This window comes from Amphiura filiformis, chromosome 3 (genome assembly GCF_039555335.1).
Source record: "Amphiura filiformis chromosome 3, Afil_fr2py, whole genome shotgun sequence".
Taxonomy (NCBI): Eukaryota; Metazoa; Echinodermata; class Ophiuroidea; order Amphilepidida; family Amphiuridae; genus Amphiura; species Amphiura filiformis.
The window spans coordinates 50858582-50882586 of NC_092630.1; the positions used below are offsets into that span (position 1 = coordinate 50858582).

The 24005-nt window shown below is 35.7% G+C and overlaps 1 protein-coding gene across 1 annotated transcript; it reads left to right on the forward strand.

Annotated features, from left to right (window-relative positions):
* The first annotated feature begins 1424 nt into the window (after window positions 1-1424).
* Window positions 1425-23270, forward strand: LOC140148680 (NACHT domain- and WD repeat-containing protein 1-like). Its single transcript, XM_072170716.1, has 19 exons — window positions 1425-1540; window positions 2474-2638; window positions 4867-5069; window positions 6562-6859; window positions 7670-8746; window positions 9652-9850; window positions 10430-10633; window positions 12128-12242; window positions 12444-12599; window positions 13524-13675; window positions 14419-14645; window positions 15076-15201; window positions 15441-15631; window positions 17495-17605; window positions 18339-18536; window positions 19152-19350; window positions 20340-21247; window positions 22222-22302; window positions 22861-23270. The coding sequence occupies exons 2-19, from the start codon at window positions 2536-2538 to the stop codon at window positions 23197-23199; spliced, it is 4887 nt and encodes a 1628-aa protein (XP_072026817.1). The 5' UTR covers window positions 1425-1540; window positions 2474-2535; the 3' UTR covers window positions 23200-23270.
* Window positions 23271-24005: the final 735 nt, after the last annotated feature.

Here is a 24005-nt window from a genome sequence, read left to right on the forward strand (position 1 = left end):
GTGTCACATGTCCAGAAAAATTTCCCGTGAAAATTTACCTATTAATTCTGACTGTATACTGGCTGATCTATTAAATATTCAGAAAAATCTAATTCAGTTTTGTCAACTTTTTGTTGTTAATTTATCCTTACATTTAGTTTATTGATACCTTTTAGTTTGTTTTCTATCTCCCAGTCTGTATGTCTGTCTGTTTGTTTGTCTATCCCTCCTCCTTCCTCTCTCTTCTCCCTATCTTTCTTTTTCTTTCTCTTACACCAAAGGTTATGAAGTACATTTTCAGCCTTTGTTGAGTGAGTATCAGCTATATTTGGCTGTGATGTATAGAGAATGTAAATGCAAAGGGGTTTTCCCCTCCCACATTTTTCTAATAAGTAGAATTATATGCATATTCATGTGTCAGTCATATACGCATGATACATCCTTGATATGGCTAACCATGGAAGAAAGAGATAAGAAGGAACCACAACGAACGCATTCACTTTGTCCACTCCCTTTACCGACATTTAGTTGACATTGTTATTCATGAGGATTTACTTTGATCAATACCCGCGTTAAATAGGTGATTGGTATTGTATTCCATGTATTTGCATGTCTTCTGGAGCGTGTGTGAAGGATGATTTGAACTAATGACCTTCCGTGCAAGCACCCTATAGGATTTTCTTTGGTGACGTGATCATCGGTCATTGATGGCCTACATCGTTTTCTTCCATTTTGCCCAATTTTTCCGAACTTTGATGACTTTTTTCTCAGAGTTGGCAGTCTTTGGCACTGACACGAGTTAGCTAGTTACGATTATACACATATAAACTATTACATTAAACAGGTTTTATGTACCGGACTCAACCGAAACATTGTGCATTATTTAAGAACATTTTACATCTATTTTTCATCGAAAAAGTCACCAAAATCTTACCTTATTTGCTAAAGATGAAACTCAGAAAAAAAACGGCCGATTTTGATTACCTTTTCGATGTTTTATAGGACATTTTCTACACAACACGATCAAGAAAACAGTTTGACTGTAGATCCCAAAACAAAGCTACTATACATGTTCAGAGCATCAGTGAAATTCCATAATCTTACTTCTGGGTAGCGTTTGTTTGTTCGTGGATGGGTTTGTTATAAATTTTTTCCAGTAATGATTTTGCCAAGCATCGATCGCGGTAAATGGATCATACATGAAAGTAAGTACCATTGATAGCTTTTCTTTTCATGCGTCAATAGATAAGCGGATTAAAACTTGGCCGATCGAAGTCGTTGTGGTTCCTTCTCATCTCTTTCTTCCATGGGCTAACGTACATGCAAATTTCACTAGATTCATTCATTGTGTCCTTTGATGACCTCATTTGTATTTCCCTTTTTGATGCATACATTTTATTCTTCCAGGATGTTGCTATTTCCTGAGATCCACCTGCCTTATAATCAGTAGACATGGTAATAGTGCCTCATTAATACCCTTGATCTGACGAGTGAATACAGTGAAAATGAAGGAACATAGCAATTTGGTTTTGGCAATGATACGCTTCAGTTGACTATAAATGTAAGTTATGGACAAATATCTATTTTCAATTTTTTTCTACACAATATTTAGAGCATGGTGTTCTAGAGTATAATCAGTATGTTCCATTTACCGTTTCATCAAGTGAAAGTATATTATTTAATGAATGATATTTTATTGAAAATCAATTTGGACAATGTACCAATGTAATTAAAAATAAAAACATATATTTCACAAGTGGCCTTGATACCTATTGGAATGAAATGTGACAAATCACCATAACATCAACCTGACATTTCTTATTATCGATTCGATAATATGTTATGTAGATTGTCTGGTGGAAATATTATTATCGATTTTACGTCATCAAACATCTGGAAATAAAATGGGAATAGATTAAATTATGAAGAAATGTTACATCAAATATTCTACATGTACATCCTCTAAAAGGTCTGTAGCTTTATTCAACAATGATAATACAATGTTTTTGATCTATTGCACATGATACATGTGAGAAATTAAACCATAATTATGTTTATTCTTTTATTTGCAAATGTACATAACATTTTGTCCTTTTTATTAATTCAAGTTTAATAACATGTGTATCAGTAAGTACAGTGTGAAACCAATGTCTGGTAGGGACTAAACTAATGCTTTTGTAATCCATTTGTTTACTCATACATGACTGTATCCATGACAACTTGAGGTCAAGTTTCTTCCTGTTTCATTTGTATCAATAAATTCAATTAATTTACTTCACTAAGCAAACACAGGTGTATACAAAGTATACAAAGGTGGATTTTTATTGATTACAATTTAATTATAAAGTATATACGGCGGAGATATGCTTATATAGATCAATAAATGTTTCATAATTATTATCTTTTATGATATAATCTTCGCTATCTACTGTGTGGTATTATGGCCTCTTTTATCATAGTCATCATTCTCTTGTTTTTCCTTCCATACATGTAGGATCTATGTATTTGCATATTTTAGACCTATGATTGATAACATCTGTGACTCATTAACTCACCATGGCAGAAGACACAAGGTTAGCAGTATTGTCAGGAAGTCTGATGTCTGTACCAAAACCACCGTCAAGAAATGTACGCATATTTCTCAGCTCAACATTTGGAGGTATGCTTGTATATTATTTACGTAGTGTATAAACTTTATGCTTGCGTGGGTGTATAATTTGAAGCATGTATCTGGAACTGTTTGAATAAATAAAGAATGGTTTGCCCTGATATTTTCTATATTTATTGTAACATGTAAGACAAAATTTGTATGAGTGCACCTCAGAGGATGTATAAAGACATTCCCATAACCCAATTCGCTACTAGCTTGCACGGTTCCGCCATTATGCACTATGTGCGGGGAGAGCCTCGAACTGGCAGCATACATGAAAGGAAGAATTATGTAACCTTACACAGAACGTTATGACTAGTTCAATTCCCATTCATGTATGCTGCCAGTTCGAGGCTCTCCCGCACATAGTGCATAATGGCGGAACCGTGCAAGTAGCTTAATGGGGTTTCTGACCTTGGTATGTCTGGCTTTTGTACACATGTGGCACAGTTGACCATACCTTGCATTAGATTGTGTGCAAATATCTGGTGTTTTCATCCTTTTATTTAACATTCAAAACATTGAGACTTATGAATAAAATTAATGCAGTGGGTCATTAAGAATGTTTTCTATAAGAAAATCCAACTTAATTTGATAAGTCTCAACTATTAGCTTAATGTTGGCTGCAATTTTAAAACTTACCATTTTGTGTGTGTGATAATGGGGATTTTGCCTTTAAGATTAGGTTATATTGATCATATTTCCCAATCATAGTGCATTGTAGAATGCCTTTAAGCCTCCTCTGAGTAATACCATATGTGTATATCCATATCAAAACGATGCACTTGTCGGCTGCTACATGTGTCTCATTTCACATAATAGCTAGGAATAAATACCAGACTCATTTCAAGTGTAGGTCACTTCAAATCATCCCCAAGTCAAATTGTATATTAAAGGAATGTTCTCTGTATTCCTAAACCATGTGACTTGGGATGATTTGAAGTGACCTCCATTTCGGAGATGAGTCTGGTATTTATTCCTAGCTATTATGTGAAATGAGACACATGTAGCAGCCGACAAGTGCATCGTTTTGATATGGATGTACACATATTGTCTGTAATAAACGCCCAGGGGCATTCAATTTACACATAGAGGCATTTATTAGAAGCAAATTTTCAAAAAAAGTTAAAAATCAGAGACAAAAATTGCAAAACTTTGACTTACATCTGGTTAGTTTCCCAGTTTCAAATCCAATATGGTGATGCCCACGTAATAGCATATTATCGCGGTAAATAATATGTAATTATATCTGTATGTCAATTTTATGCAAGGATGTGATTTTATGTAGTGAAATTCTACCATAATTTGTCAATGAACTGATTGGAAATTTAAGTTAGAATTTTGTCCATGCAATTTTAGAGATTATGACAGCCAGCACTGATGCCAGTTTTTAGTTTACTCACAAGAGGAGGAGCGCTTATTACAGACAATATGATACTCAAGATTGGCGAGTCAGCGACGCCAACATGATAAGGCAGTTTTTTCGCACATGTATCCATTGCAGCAGTGTATGCTATCACTTTGAGCAAAGGATCGCTATTTGAAGCTGCACCCTAGTGAAATGCACACTGATTAGCTGAGAGTAAAAATATTTTGTCAGACTAATTCTCAAATAGAAACATTTAACTCGGCCATATTTAGCTCTCCATTCACAAGCTCAATTTAAAATTCTCAAGCTCAATTTAAAATTCTCAAGCTTAAATTAAAATAAAAATTGATAAAAGAAATGCTTATTTTGGCTGAAATTTCATATCTGCCAACCATGCCAACTGTCATAATTTAATTGATAAAAGAAATGCTTATTTTGGCTGAAATTTCATATCTGCCAACCATGCCAACTGTCATAATTTAATAGTTTCGAGTTTATAGAGTACAAATGAGAGATAGTTTGTATAATGAAAAACATAGAGGTGTTAGATTCAACCATAGCAACAAAATGTCTCAATTTTATGACAATTATCCCACAATCATGCTTTCTAATCAATTGTTATATATTCCTACTAGACGAAAAACCGTATCAAAGATAATATCAAGCCCATGACTATACAGCTTTGACCCAATGTCCAGGCTTATTCTGAGGTAGCTATGTTGGCAGGTATGAAATGTGGAGAGAAAGAAATGCCCCATACATTAACATCATCATTTACAGATAACATTCTTTCCTGATCATTATTTCACCCAAATACCACTTTGAATTCCAATAAGAGTTATTGGAAATTTAATTCTGTCATGAATAGATACAACTGCAGAGAGAAACTATCTCCATAAGAAAGCCTTTCCCAAGTTGACAGATTGGTGTCGGGAGAAACATCTGGACTTCCAGGTAGTCGATATGAGATGGGGTGTACGAGATGAAGCAACAGCTGATCACATGACCACAGAGCTATGTATACGTGAGATACGCAACTGTCAACAACTCTCTATTGGACCAAATTTTATGGTAATTATTTGATTGGTATCAATTAAGGTGATAGTTGAAAATGATAAAAAAATGAGTATCAAACTAAATGATTCAACAGAGTTCTAATTTAGGGGGAAAAGATTATAAGATTTGTGAGACAAGTATCGGAGTGTGTACTGTCAAGTTAGACTTTGGTCAGACAACAGCCATGTCATCGGTCATTTGGTGTAATTCCCAGGTGTAAATTCTGCAATGAATATTTAATATAGAGGTAGAAGAACACATGTTTTAATTTTTTTACCTAATAATACATACAGCTCATAGGTGGGCTCCTTCTCTTTTAAAACATAAAATACTTTGATGGTGGTTAATTAACAGATGATCAAATGAACATACAGGCCTATTCACATTACATACATGTAGAATGTAATTAACAAAAATCAAAATAATTGTATATAAAATGTCCTTGCAGTTTTCCGTTTACAAATTAAGTGTACTGCTAACCGTCCAGCTTGTATTATATTGCACAAGTTCCTATGCACAAGCTTGTCACACATGTATACATGAGGACTAATAATGCTTAAAAAAGACATAATGTTCAGTTACTTGGCGACAAAGTACTGGAAATACACACTCTCAGGAACACGGCACTTTCCTTTATGGAGCAAAACGTGTTTAGATTGATGTAGAATTAAGCAAACACTAAAACGAATAAACCTCTTTATCTTTGTCAAACAAAACGATTTTAATTTTTGTCAAATGAAGAGATGAGGAAAATCTGAATTTTTGCTGAATGATGAAGCAATTTCTGTAATGTGAACGGAGTCTTTGTTATCAGTTTGTGGCTTCAGAGATGGTTGAATTGCAACTTAATGTTTATAACCAGCAGGGAATAAATAAGATTGGGAAGTGTCACTCTATTAAAAAAGTAATAAAACTATGGAAGCCGCCATTAACTTGCCATCGCGTAGGCCTGGAACACTACCGCGCTTTCTACCGTCTGCATCGCGTCAGTGCTCCGCGTTTAAGTAATGAAAATTACCCGTAAAATCACAGCTTGCTGCATCCACAGTTAGACTTTATCAAGCCTGCTACAGTGCATTTTTTTCAAATATTGGACAGCTGTTTGTAATAATATTTTTAGCGCATCCATGAACTTAATTTAATAATACATTAAATCGACCAACAATCCCAATATCCAGGCCAATATTTATACAAGAAAAATACTGTTTCAATCACGAAAATTAACCTTAATTTCGCGCCTACACGTAAGACTTGGCGATAGTCCATTTAGATCATCGTTGTCAAGCTCGAGGTGATTGACCCCCGATGATTGACAGTTTGGAACGCGTACTGTACGCGTAACCATGGTAGTGTTGGCACCCGTTAGCTGCCCATGGTGGCCTCCATACGTGTGTCAAATTTTGTGGTTCAGCATACCGTAGCGTGCAAATTTGGCCAAATTTGGAGAATCAGTGTATCACTTTCAACCCCCTGTAACCAGTTCCATCTTCTATTACTTTTTGTGTAGTTCTTTCTGGGTCAACGCTATGGATACCGTGCTCTCCAACCAGCCATCAAAGCAGCCGAGTTTGACATCCTCTTGAAGTTTACTACCAGTGAAGATGCTGGTCTTCTCAAGGACTGGTTTGAAAGAGATGACAATGCTGTTCCACCCATGTATCTATTACGACCAATCACAAAAGATGTCAAAGATACTTGGAATGACATGTGCAAGAGGCTGACATTGATCCTAAGACAAGCAGCTAGTCAAGCTGCTGAAAAGGGACTCATTTCACAGCGAGAAAGACATGAATATTTCATGTCAGGTATGTTCAAGTTTTATACTAGTAATATTTTGTTATCATCATAAATGTGGCCAGAGGTAATGAATCCTTATTGAACTCAATGCAGACCTCAGTATTATGTTTGTGGAAATTGTTATGGAGATTTAGTTATGTGATATGCTGTCTTTTATTGATTCTACACAGTTAATCTCTAACTGCTAGCAAAAACACACCCATTGCCATAAACAAAAGGGTTAACAAGTTCTAAGTTCCCCCTAATAAGCTCTAATACTTTTCAAAATAAATCAAAAGGTTGTTAAAATTTTTTCAAAATATAAAAGCTAGTAGCCTATTTTGTTTTACACATCAATTTACAATGTCACACATCCTTGCATTTGGTCACAATGGCTCATAATGTAAGAAAAGATACAGTTTTAAAAGTTGCACTTTAGTCCATTCAACTCTCACAAAGCATGCAGAATATTCTAAACTTAAGATTACATTCTCCATGCTTTGTGATGGACCCAAGTACAACTTTCAAAAATGCATCTTTTTTATATAATGAGCCATTGTGGCAGAACATAATGATATCTGACATTGTAAATTGGACCAGGTGTGCAAAAAAAAATTGGATACCAACAAATATTAATTTTTTTAAATTTCTCAACAACTTTTTGATTTATTCTAAAAAGTGAACTTAAAACTTAAAACCCTTTAAGTCCAGTAAGATTGACACTGAGGAAACACACATTTATTAATTAGTCACAGGTGCCTCTGATTAAGACTCACCTTGAGATTGATTGCAATATTAAAAATTGAAGATTAACACCTTGTGTTTTTTATCATATACAGTTACAGAGGAAGAAGTCCGAGCTGCTTTGGAAACTACCAACACAAATGACCACACCTTTGGATTTATTCGTGACATGCATAATTTATCAATCTCTTTGACAGACCCTCTGGCGAGACGTTACTGTGATTTTGATGGTGATAATATGGATGAAGAAGCAAAGACTTTGCTGGACAGTTTCAAATCGGAATATGTACCTTCAAGACTGTCACCTAAAAATCTCAACTTCTGTAGCATCAATTGGACAGAACATGGAGTTGATGTGGACAATAATGATCATGTGCAATATCTTGAGCAATTCTGTGATACATTTGTGGACAATTGTAAAACTCTAATCAGGAGAGCAATACAGAAAGAGAAGAATTCCCAGTCAATAAATGATTCTCTCTTCTTAGAAGTAGCGCATCATGCCGAATTCTGCAATTCCAAATGCCAGAATTTTTGTGGCAGAAAGGAGATAATCAACGAGATGTTCAGTTCCTTGAAGAGGAAGGATTTCGACAAACCACTTGTCTTACATGGCGTATCAGGCTCAGGCAAAACATCCATCATGGCCATGATTGCTAAGCAAGCTCATACGGAGCTGGGTAAGGACAGTAAGGTGATGATTCGATTTCTAGGAACCACACCAGAGAGTTCTTCCATCTCCATGGTGATCCAGTCCATCTGCAGACAAATCATCTCGGTGTACAGTCTCAATGTTAAGATGCCAGCATTATTCGACCAATTCACAGATCTAGTTGATTTCTTCCAGACAGTCCTGAAGAAGGTATCAGACAACTGCAAGGGGTGTCCTCTGCTGATCATATTAGATTCATTAGACCAGCTGGAAAGTACCCATAATGCTTACCAGTGCAGATGGCTTCCAAAGACTTGTCCTCCGAATGTGAAGATCGTGATGTCCACTTTGCCTCATTTGCATGGTATATTGGATAATTTGAAGAAGATTTTGTTTGGTGGTGTGTGCTTTTACGGTGTTCAGGGTCTGCCTGATGACACTATGGATGAGATCATGGATAGTTGGATGGGCAATATCAATAGAAGGATTACTAATAAACAGAAGGAGTACATACGAACAGGTAGGAATAATCGACAATAAAATATGCCTGTATACTACCACAGTATTATGTCCTCACATTATATCATCAGGCCTAACCTATATTAAAATTAAGCTTATGTTCTAGAAATGGATAAATATAATCATAGCACAGTATTCAAATATAGGATTTTAATATTAAAGATGGTGATGAACATTTTTGAAATAATTAAACATTCTGAGACATTCAGAGATCCATCAAGCCCAAACTAAACCTTTCGCGGCATTTTTGTGGACTTTTAGAATATATACAAATGTAGTAACTAACTCCTGCAACAAGGTATATTGCTGATAGCAATTAATAGGCAAAAGGTGATTTGATGCTGGGAATGAAAAGGGCTCAAATTGGCCATCGTGGGTGATGAATTCGTTAACTTTTTTCATTCCCAGCATGCATCATGTTTGCCTAATGATTGCTATCAGCAATATACCTTATGAATAAGCTAGACATTTTGTTTTCATGTCAAGAGAGTAATCATAATTCTTATGCCAGGACATAAGGAATTCTGTGCAAAATCCAATGGAGAACACAGTCTCATAGATGGACATATTCTTTCAGTGTCAATATTTCTCAAATGAAAATGGTTCAGGGTATTTCCCAGACTTATCAATCATATTTTAGTGACATCAAAAAATTCCACAGCCTTTTTATCCTCGACAGATCTCTGAAAGCACTTTTAATACCTAGTTGTAGTAATTAATGCCACATACCGGTAGTCAAAGTACCACAGAATCATTTTGGGAGTAATGGAAAGAATAAATGGCCAAACATTGTAGTCAAGTTACCAACATGACTGGAACTCAGATTTTGTAATCTTTATGGTTTATAATTTTATTACGTAAGTGTGCAGATAATTAATTTACTGATTCTTTGTCATTTTCAATTAGCCATCTTGCAGTGTCCGCAGCCATTGTTCCTCAAGCTAGCTTTTGAACAAGCTAAACGTTGGCATTCCTACACTGAAGTCCATCAAGAGGATCTGGCAACCACAGTCCGTGGAGCCATCTGGCAACTCTTTGAAAGGCTAGAAAGGCAATTTGGAAAGAAGCTAGTGTCTCATGCCTTGGGTTATATAGTGGCTGCTAGGTGAGTTGTATATCAATATTATTATGACTGGTGTCATATAGAGGTGAAAAACAAACTGGTTTAATATAGTAACTTAAGCAGTCAAGTTAGCCCAAGTTAGCTCTATCGATAAGGTGTTTGACTATGGTGCGAGAGGTTGCGGGATTGAACCACGGCTTGAAATTTTCCCTGGACAAGGAACTTACTGCTAATTGTTTCTTTGTGACCCGTACATAACTCGGGGAGCTGATCCTGGCTGCGAAGGTTAATTATGGAATGCCTAGGGTGTGCGCTTCTTAGCAGCAAGTCCCTGTGTTGTTTGGTTTATGGAATGATGTGGGCCGTAGTGACAACCTGTAAAGTGTGCTGAGGCTTGTGGATCAATGTCTAGGCATTGTGCCTGTGCATAGCGCACTATAAATAACTAATTTTTTTTAGTAACATCCTTTAAGCCATATGAAGGTATTTGGATAAAAGTTGCAGCTTAGTGTCAAATTTTAAGAATGTCAAAGTGCAAGAGAAATGAAGTAATTGGAACAGTTCTTATAATTGCATTTTGTGTAATTGTAATTAACTAAATCATATGCTTCATCCTTACAGGAGTGGTTTAACTCAACAAGAGTTGGAAGATGTACTGTCATTGGATGATGATGTGTTAGATGAGATCTACCAGTATCACCTCCCTCCTAATCCACAGGCTGTCAGAACACCTGCATTGCTGTGGGCACGTCTCAAATATGAGCTGCAGGAGTATATGGTAGATAGACAGGCAGATCGCAAGACTGTATCTGTATTGTATCACAGGTACGTGTTATTGGGATGCATGCTTGTGTGCTACTGTAGACACACACCAAATGGTGACCGTCATCGTCATGTGGTCCAATCACCTCCCCTACCATAGTGCAAAAATGTGGGAAAAGCCCCCACTTGCACTTGCAGTTACATACTTCAAGTACTCTTTTAGATAAAACTGTGTCAAAGTGGTCCACATTCAGTGACATTTCAGGTGAAAGAGATTTTCAATAATTAAAATGCTAAATTTTTGCATCCCCAGCTCAGAATATAATTCAGGAATATGTGACACAATATCTGCTCGCTCCATGGGGGCCAAAGGAGGCATTTTTTGATATTATTACCTTATACAAACATAATGCTATTATACAAGGTGTCCCATAAAAAGGTTACATGTAGAAAATGAACCGCATTTTGCGATGGTATAACAAAACACTGTCATTTTTTCATGTATTATTTATTCATCTGTTTTGTAATTGTAATTGTAATCTTAAAAGCAACTTAAAATATGAGCGCAAGATGACAGGGGTGTCAAGAGTGACTAATCATCAAAATATTGTACAGCGATAGTTAAACACAAGCACATCTTTGTTTTCTATTTTTACTTTTTATTTTTCTCGTATTTTGAATGGTTTAAAACTTATTGCACTAAAGAACCATATTGACAATTAAATATTGTACATCTTTTAGAGAGCTTCTTGACTCTTGGTGGTAAAAAATAAAGGAAGATGGTCATTAGAGAGGAACAATATTTGGTGAAGGCAGTTCTGTACGCTGTATCTCCTGTCATCAACATAATGAAATTAATAATAATTTGCATTTAGGCTTTGGGTTTTGTTGAGTTGAAATTACTGTAAGAATATTGTCCATTTTCTGATTGGTCTCTCGAAAAAAACTGAACAAAATTAACTTTCTGTTCAACAGAATAATATACTGCATCTGCCATGCTATGCCTGGACCTACTCAAATGACACGCCAAATGTACTGTGCGCCGTGTGAGGGCAGCAAACCTTGTGTTGCATTATGTCACGTAAACATGGTAAAAAGCGCAGCTTGCTCAGGAAGTTGTGGAATGCGGGCTAAATACGCATCTTGTGAACTTGACATTCACCGGGGTACGAGTAGAGGGTACATAGATTATGTCATGAAAAGGACATTAATATTTGTTAACAGTAACTTAGATTATTTTCAAAAATCTACATTTTGGGACACCCGGTATATTGAAAACACCAAAAGTCTAGCATACATGGTATCAAAGTTCTGAAGTATTTTGATGTGTATTTTCTTATATATTTTATTGGTATTTTACAACATATTTTTGCCTTAATCTCAGTTTCACATTTGCCACCTTTGGCCTCCATGGAACAGATTGTGTCACATAATTATGTCTTTTTGTATATGTTCATGTATTTGTTGTTTTTAGGTGTATGTGTTTGCATGTATTTTCAAATCACAATTTACATTCACTTCCAATGATTATTAATTTGCCTCTGTTTCTGATTGCAGACAATTTACAGAAGCAGCTAGGGATCGCTATCTATCAGACCCTGAAATAGTCAAAGTCCGACATCAGTTGCTGGCAGAATATTTCATGGGGAAATGGAGCCAAGGAGTGAAAAAGGTATTTTGTGTTATAATAGAAATAATTTGATTTGGATTTGGATCCATCATACTGAATGATATGAAGATGAATGAATAATATCATTTCAGGATAAGATTTGTTAAGTGGACAGCTTAAGCATTTTTGTCATACTTACTTTAAATCATTGCAATCCATTTATGTTTTAAACTTTTGTTCTTTCACTTTATTTTTGTTTTCCAGCAACTTCGCTTGACACAGCTGAACAAACAAGTTCTAGATGCAGATCGCAGTGTGCCAACACAACCCCTGAAATACAAAGAGATCTACAACTACCGCAAGCTAAATGAGCTTCCATATCATCTACTGCATGCTCAAAATGTACCAGATTTAGTGCAGGTGGGTACCGGGTACAGTAATACTTAGGGACTATTTTGAATTGTTGATATACTAATTTGTATTGTTGATATTATCATGATTATTATAATGTCAACATTGCAGTGTAAGTTGATGTTTAATATGTCCCAGTTAATGGTTTAATAAGTAAATAGTTCTTTAAATTCACATGAATAAAACTTGAATATTGAAAGATATCAAATATCAAGAAAGTAAAAGTATTTTCTTATTTTCTTAACTTATTTTTATTGACTGGAAACTTTTGTCAATTTTGAACAGCCTATTTGAACTTTGAACAGCCCATTTGGCATTTTTGAGCCAATCCATACTGTTTGTGTTTTTTCAATTTACATGTACTCTAAGGCCAGATATTCTAGCAAAGAAATCATGTGTATTAGAAGTAGAACTTGCAGATGTTTCAGAACCGTGTTGTTGGCGTACTGAGACAACTGGTACTCGATATTATCAACCAAAACCCTTTTACCGTATTTCCTTGAATAAACGCCCCTGGGGCATTGCATTTTCCAAACGGAGGCGTTTATTAGAGGTCATTTTTAGCATGACAATTCCTGTTAAAAAGGTAAGCTTAAAAGTCACGTTAAAATTACAAACTATAAGCTAGAAACACTGACTTTTGGTTAATTTCCGGGTTTCCGATGTAGATTTTCGCCAATTATTGCTGCTATTATCGACCATGTGAGCAACTTGGTAAGCTTACTACACAAGATGGCATGGAAATATCGGCATTTTTGAAACATCTTGGTTGAAAAAAGTAGTGGGGCGTTTATTTGAGGGGGCGACTATTCGAGGAAATACGGTATATATTTTCATTATTATGAATCATTTTACCAACTAAGGACCTCTGCGCAGAGCAGGAGAATATAAAAGTTTGTTTCTTATATGTCTTGTCTTCTTTGTTATTTATAGGAAACATTTGGCAACTTTGAATTTGTAGATGCTCTAATCCTAGCGAAGTCAACTCGGCATTTATTAGATGAACTACAGATGATGCTGTCATATCCAGATATCATGGGACCAGAACTCAAATATGAGCTGGAAATTATACTGGATACTATGAGGTACTTTAATAGACCACTTTAAATCTTATAATTGCACATGTAAGCTGTAACTAAAGAGTTAAGCTTGTATAAATAATGACAAGCTATGTGGTACTTTTTGTTCACAAATGATCATTTTGCTCACTGTGGCCTGTGGTTAGAAGTAATCACACAGTGTACATACAGAAAAACAGTGAGCATAGAGAGGGTATGCAATACGACGTCACTCATAACAGAGTCATCATCATTTAAATAAAATTCTGTCCTCCATAAAGTACTATGGGAAAATTTGCATGAATACAATAAAACGTGTAATAGGTATGAATGGTTGTGGAATCGATCTAGAGACCTGTCCCTCTGTCATCTTAAGTCATCTTAGAACTGTCCTTCAGCATGGCTGCCATTTCAATTGTTATACCGCTCCGGTATATTGCGTACACTATTGCAGTAAAAAATATTTCCTGATATGCAGACTAGCAAAGATGTGCTGTACTGAATATTACAACAGGAATATATATCATGTAATGGAATATATAAGTTATATGAAATGAGATTGTTGCATGCTAAGTAGTTTTAGTAATATGTAATTGGCACCCTATCAATTTGTTTATGGTATTCTTATTGGCATAACATCAAGAGATTTAAAAATTATTTAAATGAGTATAACTATTTGAACTCATTAAAGCTCTTTTAAATATTCTCACATTTTTGTATAGTAATTTGTATATTATGTAAACAGAAATATTACCACAATTTTCACACAGATTGGCCAAACCAACTCTTGACTTTGAAGATAATGACCAGCCTGTAGCATGTGAACTACTGGGTCGTCTTACTCACTTGGAAGAACAGCATTCAATGTGCATCAAACCATTAGTAGAAGGGGCAAGACAGTGGTATGAAGGAACATCTGGTCTGTTTCTGATTCCACAACGTAGCTGTTTCCCAACACCCGGCGAACCACTGAGAACAACATATACTGGACATAAAAGTAAGCTTACTAGTACTACTGGTAATTCAATTATGTTCTGCAGATACATCATTAAAACTGCTTATTGTTCAAATTTGATAAACGTATGTGATTTTTGTAGTAACATTTTCCCCACACCTTTGTGTGTCATTTTCTATAGCAATCTAAAAACTCTGAGAACTTTGATACGGATATATGCTTTAATTGTGTAATCTGCTATTCGATAACGGTATTAGGTCATATTCTGACAAGAAAATCTTGTCATTTTTTTCAGTCCTTAGAAAAAATATCAAGTTGAAATACAAAATTCTGTTAAGGACATCATTATAATAAATAATGTAATCTGCAGAATTAATATTTGATTGAATGAATATTCACATATTTCATGAAATACACCACCTTTTGAAAGAATTGTGTCTGTTAATTTTGATAATGTGGTATATGATTGCAGGCAATGTAAAGGACATGAAAATCACCCAGTCAGGTAGTATGTTAGCTACTGCATCTGAAGATGGAACAGTGAGAATATGGGATGTGTCCACTGATGAAGTCATTCATGTGCTGAAGCTGCCAAGAGGTAAGTTTATTATTGTTTTTAGTAATAACAAGTTTTGATACGGGAAGCTTATTATCCCATTAGTCACTGCGATGCGATGCAAATTCTATTTAAGAAGTAAATAGTTAAGGAAAGTCAAGATGCAAATTCACATAATGGAACTTGCTGTACTCATGAACTAAAATTGAAATTAGTGCAACAGTAGTCTTTTTGTTAGTTAATTGAATTCTAATTCCCCATATTTCAATCTCTCTTATTAGTTGGCCAAATCTGGAAGGTGTGTATTTCCGCTGATGACCAGTGGGCAGTATCCATTGTGTTTCCTGAAACAATTCAAGTGTGGAGTCTAAAGACCAGTGAGCCTGTTCTATCCATCCCTGGTCCATATGCAGATGTAGTGATCACACAGGATTCATCTCAGATTGTGGCTGCCCAAGGGCATCACTTGGAGGTAAGAGCCAATAATTATGTCATGTGTTCAAAGATTATTTGAACACATATTTCACATTATATAAATTTTGACTGCTTTGAGGGGCATTCAGGTCATCAAGGGTGTATAGTTTTAACCATGCCCAGAATATAAGGTACTTAATAGACAAAGATTGTCCCATCAGATTACCGGTCTGTTGTTATAATTGTCAGATGATTGAATTGGCCAATCAGAACCACACTTCTGTGTTCATGCTGTGTACGCACTCAAAATGTAAACAAGTGCCGCTCTTCTCTACCAGCAAGAATGTGCAGTAGATGTGTTTGATTTATGATCTTTGTAATGAGTTCAGTGTACGATTAGGCTTGGTATGAATACTACAACACAAATATATCACTTTGAGAGATAAGATACTCATCTAATTGTAATCACAGAGTAATGCAAACAATATTATTTTAACTTACAGATCCTTGCAAGGGATGGAGTGAGCTGATTACAAATTTGTAACTGCTAACTGAAGTAATTTATATGGCATGATTTGATATATGCATGTATATTTCAGTGTGGCATCAACATGTATCCATAGCAATAGCAATCATATAGCACATACACACATCATCCTATCATTGTACCATCATTGTCAGATTTGTCTGTGCATGAAATTACACAAATTATTGTAATTTTTTTTATAATGTTGAATGTTGATATAACATTAGATATTATGTAACGTTACATAGATTTGCAGAAACTGTATGTTGCCAAAGAAGTTATAGAATATGGACCCATATACATGTAGACCCCGAAAGTAGGAAGTGGCTGTGTTATTCCGAGTTGAAATCACTGAGTAGATTTAGATATTCTTGCACTTCAAAATGCATTAAAACAATAGCTATTAATATCTGCTAATGGCAAACTGAAAGCAGCCTAATGAAGACCAATTCAGATATAAAGGTCACCTTCTTACAATTGAATCGAGACAACTTAGATGTCGCTTCTGTATATGGCATTTTGTAAGGCGAACAACTTCATTGCAGCAAGCTGGTTAAACAATATAGCACACTATCATAAAGAAACATTAATAGGTGTACATATGTATTCATACAATATATATGCTTACCTTGAGCACACATCATGTTGAGATTATATTTTCATGATTTTGTGTGAAATGGCTGGTGTTTTTCATACCTCGAAATAACAATTTGCCTTCCAAAATTAGAATTAACATGTGACAATGCAAATTGAAAAGTGTTGTCAGTGCAGAATGTAAATGTATTCTTTCAAGATATCCATTATGTTGCACTCCATACACTCCTTTCTCATTAGTTATGTATCCATGTAACTGACACTCAGGAATTCATTTTCATTTGAATAAATGGGCTATGCATGACACGTTGTAGGGAATATATTGCATCCAACTTTTCATTGCAGACTGTAAATATTAGATGTGTTGAGGTAAATTTGAACTGGTCACACAACTTAAGAAAAAATTTGACTTAATCAAATTTTCGTCCGTCATCCGACGAGACTTTTTCAAGAGTGGTTGACTGGGAGCGGGATTTTGGTCATGTGACTTAGATATGACATAAATATTAGGTATCACAAGGACAATTATTTTGAGGCCTGGTCGTATCACAAAAATTAGTTTATATACAGTGACCTTATATAGGATAATTTTTGTAGATTACAGAATGTGCCAGTCATATTTCTGATGAGCATAATAGATTAAAACAAGTATTGATCACAGTTTGCTTGCATAATAAATGTCATTCAAAATTATATCTAAATCTTTGTATCTTTAGTTTATGATTGCATGTTAGTAGTTGCATGTTATTTTGCAATTGATGTGTATTATATGTTTATTTAAATCTCTCTTTTACCCAACAGGTGTTTGACATCACCACAGGACAGAAGCTGAACAGTGTTTACAATGAGGCTGGGCCTTTCAAGCAGATATCCATGTGTGCTAAAGACAAAGCAGTTGCTGCTGTCTCAAAGGTATTTACAAAGAGTTAGTTTGAAAAATTAATTGGTAGTGTATTCACAAAGAAAGAGGGGCGTGTCTTTTTAGATGTGCTCACAGGTATAGACAAATCCGATTCCACGCATTCCTACACCTTAATGGCAGCCATTAAAGGGGGTCATCCCACCTGAAATGTGAAATAATGCAGGCTTTGCAAAATGTGTTCCATTACCTGTGTGACAAAAGGATGCTGAAAGTTTACAATGCAATACAATAATAAGATTGATTTTGAAGCAAGGCTTTTCACCCATTTGGGCAGTTACAACACCAGTTTGGTGCGGATGGCCCCAGTAATGGCGGAGAGAGTTCTGACCATCGCTTGCCTTATCGGATTAGTGCATACCTATAAGTAGAAGCAAGAGAATGGAATATCATACTTTGCATTGGATCACACTATTTGGCATGCTTTAGTGAAGACCACAGCAGTGCCCCAAGTGACATCTGACACAGAGGAGGAGGAAGAGGATAGTTGTGCATCAGCATTTCTTTAAATGAGAATTTCCACATTGTTGTAATCAATATGAATGAATTATACCATCATTCCAGTGTGTTGTATTGCTCCATGGTATTTCATATTTCATTACACATATCAGCAAAATAGAATAAATTTATAATTGTTAAATACAAATATGTGTTTTTGTTAAGAAATTATTAGTACACTTATTCTGTTATCAAATTTCAGTACAAATTTAATTTTGCTATTTGCAGATATCATCAAAGCCAGAAAGTACTGACCCATCATATGCCTCAGTAGTTCTCAATAGCAGTGACCCTGATGAGGTTAAGATCTGGTCATTAGAGACAAAGTGTTGTCTACACACTGTGATGGAGAAGACTAAGGTGCAAGTGATGATAATGGATACAGCAGCTAAGACACTTGTCATTGCAGATGAATCAAGGAAAATTGTAAGTTGATATTAATAACCAAAGCTGTATTTATTGCAGGGAAGTTAGCTGAACCATGCCATGACAAGTCTATTTTTGTGCATAAGTGGAGGCCTGGAAAAAATGTGGAACCCAGGAAGATTATTCCAGGGAAAGTTAAGAATTTAGATGAAAAGTTCTGAATTTGGAGGGAAATTTTGCTTCCTCGTATAAGAAATACATTTAAATTATGATAAAGTTTGCTATCTTGGTGTCAAATTTGGCTTATCTTCCCAGAATATTTTTTTTTTTTCAATCCTGCACATTTGTCTAAAAAAGGATTAGTACCAATAAGTGCAGTGACTTTAAAAAAATGGTATGGTAATAACAGTTTAATGTTAACTTTTTTGCATGAAGCTTGTAGCAACCTTTGATCTTGTGCAGGTATTGGAAATCATTTGTCTCCATCATGATGATGGCGAAAACTCTGAAAAAGCATGGAAATGATCAAATGGTGTACTAATCATTTAAAAGTAGCCTGGAATTTATTTTGTAGACATTAAATTGTTGTCAATATTTCCAGCTTTGTATATTTGATTGAATAAATGTGTATTAATCAACATTTTGTATTTCTTTCTGTTTCACACTATATCATAGACAATTGTCAAGTTGCCATCAGGTTTTGAGAACAACAACTCCCCATCAGACATGCCAGTAGTAGAATGTGAGACACAAAATGAAGGACAAGTGACAGCGTTATACTTGACTAAAGATGGGCAAACTGTGTATGTTGGTGATGCTGATGGACTTGCCTATGCATGGAATACTGTTACTGGAGAGATGACACAAACAATGGGTGAGGAATGCCTATAGACTCACAGCTAATAACATTGATTGGGAAGATAACCTCATTGAATGTAGATAAAAATCCCTTTAAAAAGGGATGTGCTGGGACAAGTTTATTCACAATGAGTAATATCATATTTCTTTTATAAAATAGTCAAAATAATTTATGTAAAAAGGGTGGCCTATTCGTGTGTATTTATATCAAGTATTTCTTTCATTGAATACAGATATACTACTGCAACTTTTGTTTCCACAAGTCAGCTGCCATTGTTCACAAACATCTTTTGATATATGTATATTAGTTTTGTATGTGCCAAAATCCATCTCAAGTTAATCATTACATTTTAACTTTGACCAGTTGGTATATTGGTTTAGGCACTTAATATGTGACCCGCTCTGACAAAACTCGCCATAAGTCACACTCAGCTATTTTGAGATATGGCGAGTCAAAGTTGGGAAAGGGGTGAATAACCTTGCAGATTACATTTTCAGTTTGTCTTATTTTTGATACCTTAATATGTTTACTTTAACCTACCCAAATCTAGCATTTTCTGAGCCAAATCAAGTCCTTAAACATGTCATTTTACAACTTTAAAGTCATTTTCCTTGCATTTGCCTTTTCTTTATGTGTCGCTTCCCCCCTTCCCGTTGAAAGACCACATGTCCCAGAAACAAAATTTTGGTATCAAATGAGAGCTGAAGACCTATACTAAATGATGACATCAAAAACTTAATTATCAAAATTAGTGACTTATGTCTTGTTTGTGGGAGTGGATCACATATGTGTTGCTATATAGTCTTAGGGGTGTTGCTGAGTCTCTTTTGACATCTGAAGAGTCTTTTTCTTGTGCTGTAACTTCCTTTGCAGTATAATACTACACACCATAAATGTTCATTATATATCATTACTATGTATAGTGCATTTCAGTTGTAATTTTCAAATATGCAACCTTTTGTTAATTTCATAATGTATCCCTTTGTCTTGTAATTTCTCACCAGTTGTTGGTAGGTGTCAAATCTCCAGCTTGGCCATAACTGATGACAACCAACACATGCTATGTGGTACCTATGATGGCTCCATCAATGTCATCAACCTATCTACTCTATCAACAGTACAATCTCTCAAAGGTCAACAAGCTGATGTCAACAAGCTCATCCTTGTACAGAACATACTTGTCTCTGCTTCAACGCAATCTCCGTACATTAAAGTGTGGGATATATCAGCCAACTATCTAGCTAGGAAACCACAGACTATTCCAAGTAGTGATGGGTTGAGTGAGTTGAATGTGGCAGTGACGCAAGATGCTGTGTTCTATACAGACACGGTTGATGAAAGCGGACAAGTAGGAGTGAAAGTGTGGCACGGAGAAACCATGAAGGAAGAGCTTGTGGCTATTGACTGTAATGAAGAGGGCAATATCAAGTGTCTTGAGATTTGTCAGCAGCATCTTATCTGTGGTTATGAAGACGGCAAGATTGCAAAGTACAATGTTGATGATGGCACAGAGGTTTGCCGATACCAACATAACCAAAAAGAACTGCTATTCCTGAAGCTGCGTCAGGACCACAAGATTCTAGTCGCAAAGACTACCCACTCTATTACAATGTGGGATGTTGATGGTGGTGAGCCTCTGAAGATGTGGCAAAATGGAACTATTGAGTCTTTGAGTGGACTTGTGATTACCAAAGATGAAGGTATCATCTGTGCAGATGCGGAAACAGGATGTAGTACTCTGGTGATGTTGAGCAGATCAACAGATGAGCAAACAACATTGAGGTTGTTTCCGATGGAGAGTGTTGAGAAAGTGGGACCTATGGAGTTGAGTGGAGATGGGACTATGTTAGCACTTGGTTTGGTCTCAAATGTAGCACTGCTTAACACTAAGAACTTTGCTATGACATGGAAGGTAAGAGAAAGTACTATATTGCTATCAACTTTGAAAGGATTTACCATTATTATTATCTTTAACAGGGGAATTTTGGAGAAGAGAATCTTAATGGATTTGAGATGCTATTTGAATAATTTATCAATATACTTGAAATGATTCATAAGATTTTATGTTATTACAACAACAATATGTATAATAGAGACAGTAGTGATATATTGATATTGTCATTAATGTGTGAAAATAGGGATGCCAATGGAATGACGATTGAGTTTGTTTCCTAGGTTGCTTTGAGATAGCCTTTATTCAAGGCTTCTGCCTTTTTCTTCTTCTCTCTTCCTTTTCTTAAATCACCCAGGAAAGTGTGAGTATAGACTTTGAATATAAAACCCAATTGACCATGCTGTGGTTTATATAAATATGCCTATTTTGCTTGTAGATCAATGTTTTGTCTGAAGTATTTCCATGTCATTCCTGGATGTCATTCTATCCATGTACTGAGCATGCTAGGTTTGTGTCTGACCAGGGTTTCACGTCCCTGATCTGACCTGGAAAACCTGCTGGCTGCTTACAATAGCAGGTAGGACACTGTATACAAGAGACAGGGTACTCTCACACTAAAAGGCCATTTCCCTTCATTGGCAGAGGCATGGCTGGATGATGTTCTATGTATGTTATATGTTGTCGTGGCTGTTTCCCTTCATTGGCAGAGGCATGGCTGGATGATGTTCTATGTATGTTATATGTTGTCGTGGCTGTAGGTCTTTATACCAATGGATAAACACAGATTATGTGATATAAATGAACAACTGATAGAAAAATGCATCAGTCTATAGAAAGCCTGAGGACTTGGAGCAAGTCTACTTTGAGATTGCATGGTTTCAAAAATGTCATTTAGCCAGCAAGTTAGTGAAAGTCTCATTTCTATAATGATAAATATAGAAGTTGCAATTTATGTGTATAAATAAGTTTTACAATTTTGTCTGTGTGTTTAGGAGAGCACTGTGAAGGCACAACCATGGCAACTCAGCTTCACACCAGACAATCAAATCCTCATAGCAGGAACATCATTCAAGGTAGGTCAGAGTGATCTCAAGTGAGAAAAGGGAGGTTCAAACTTACAAGTAGGAATCAGATGATTAATTCTCACCAATTTTCCAAAATTTCCATTTTGCAGCAGAGTATTGAGTGTGTCCGGTTTGTACAAGAAGTTTGTTTGAAAAGTTTATATTCAAAAACATAGAATAAAGTTGATTGTTGACATATGCAGTTGAATCTATTGGCATTGTCAGATACATATCTTTCAAAAATTTTGTGGGCATCATGGAACATACCCATGACATACATGTAGCGTACACAGTGTAAGACACAGTCTACTCAATAATGTTATCCTTGAGCTTGCTTAGTCAGTTTTGCAATGGTTCTAGATGCGCTGTACAACCATGTGTTGCTGCCGAGAAGCTGCATGTGATGATGGACATTGATTAATTGAAAGACCAGTAGTTGAGCTTTGACTAATGCCTGTCCTGCTAATCTTTGGTCTTCCAACAGGTGTTTTCGTTACTTCATTTTCATCAATGCTAACTTTGTAAGAAAGAGTAACTGTTGATAGCAAATGTTTGATTTCATTACAGAACATCAAGCTGCTTTCGACAAAAGACGGAACAATCATAACCTCCATGTACATCTACTCGGGTCTTCTCAAGCTTATCACCTTAGACGAGGCTGTCTTTGGCATCACGTACATAGGCCAATTTATTGCCTTAAAACTTCACGGTGATACAGCAGATTCCCAGGGCAACATTAAGAAACCCAGCTTCAGTATCAAGGAATACTTTAGTCAGCGGGGTAGCATCAATAAACAAGATGGTGGCAATGTGACATTGAGTGAGGTGTCATTGAGTAGTGAGAGTAGTACAGGGAGTAGGAACAACCAGAAGAAGAGATCTTCAAGTGTGTGCTTGGTTCTATAACTGACAAAGTTTAGAATCGATTTCCAGTACCCATGCCAAGGCTCGAATTGGTGGCGGCACCAGAATTTTTTTCCAGGGGGGTGGGGTGAGTGAAATCTGGCAGCAAAAATCTAAAAATGTTGCATTTTGGGTAAGGGGAAATGCCCCTTGGCACTGCCACTAACTATTTCAAAATGGTGCCTGAACTAGTCATCCATCTACCATGAGATGGACAGATGCTTCATTATGAAAGTTGTTGAAATGGCTTTATTGGACTTTGAGTACAAAGAAAGGACATAGCAATGCAATATGTACTCATTTAACCCTCACCTCAAGTAAACTGCTGAAGCCTAAATTAAAAGTCAAATTTAGGAAGGAAGTTTTATTCATATTACGTGCAAACGTCAAATTCTAGTTAAAACTGCTTCAAAGCACATCTTGGTATGTATTTCTTTTCTAAATAGAACCTTGTATATCCATGTAGATTCTCTTTTTAAAGTAAGTGTGATCTATCTGTAAGAAGATTTTAGTTATGTGCACCAAATCATGTTGGAGAGATGTTACAATATGATTTGATAATTGCAGTGGCTTGTTAAAATTGCAGTTTTACATTAATTATTTTGATAAGCTCATACTGTGATATTTTGTGTGTATTGTGAAAAACATATATTTTATTATCATTATCATAGCGGTTATATTGCAGCTGTATTACAAAATAAAATGCTGTTATTTTTGATATAATTCAGTTTATAAATGTGCAACATGTAGAAAACCCCACCTTGATATGGAGTTAAGTGCAATTTTCAAAATCTTAGATTATGTAAGCA

What these genes read in the sequence shown, in the direction of transcription:
- LOC140148680 (XM_072170716.1), top strand. Translation starts at nt 2,536, where the DNA reads ATGGCAGAAGACACAAGGTTAGCAGTATTGTCAGGAAGTCTGATGTCT. An exon ending in ATGTACCAGATTTAGTGCAG is followed by an intron (nt 12,600 to 13,523) that starts GTGGGTACCGGG and finishes TGTTATTTATAG; the next exon opens with GAAACATTTGGCAACTTTGA. An exon ending in CCCAAGGGCATCACTTGGAG is followed by an intron (nt 15,632 to 17,494) that starts GTAAGAGCCAAT and finishes TTTACCCAACAG; the next exon opens with GTGTTTGACATCACCACAGG.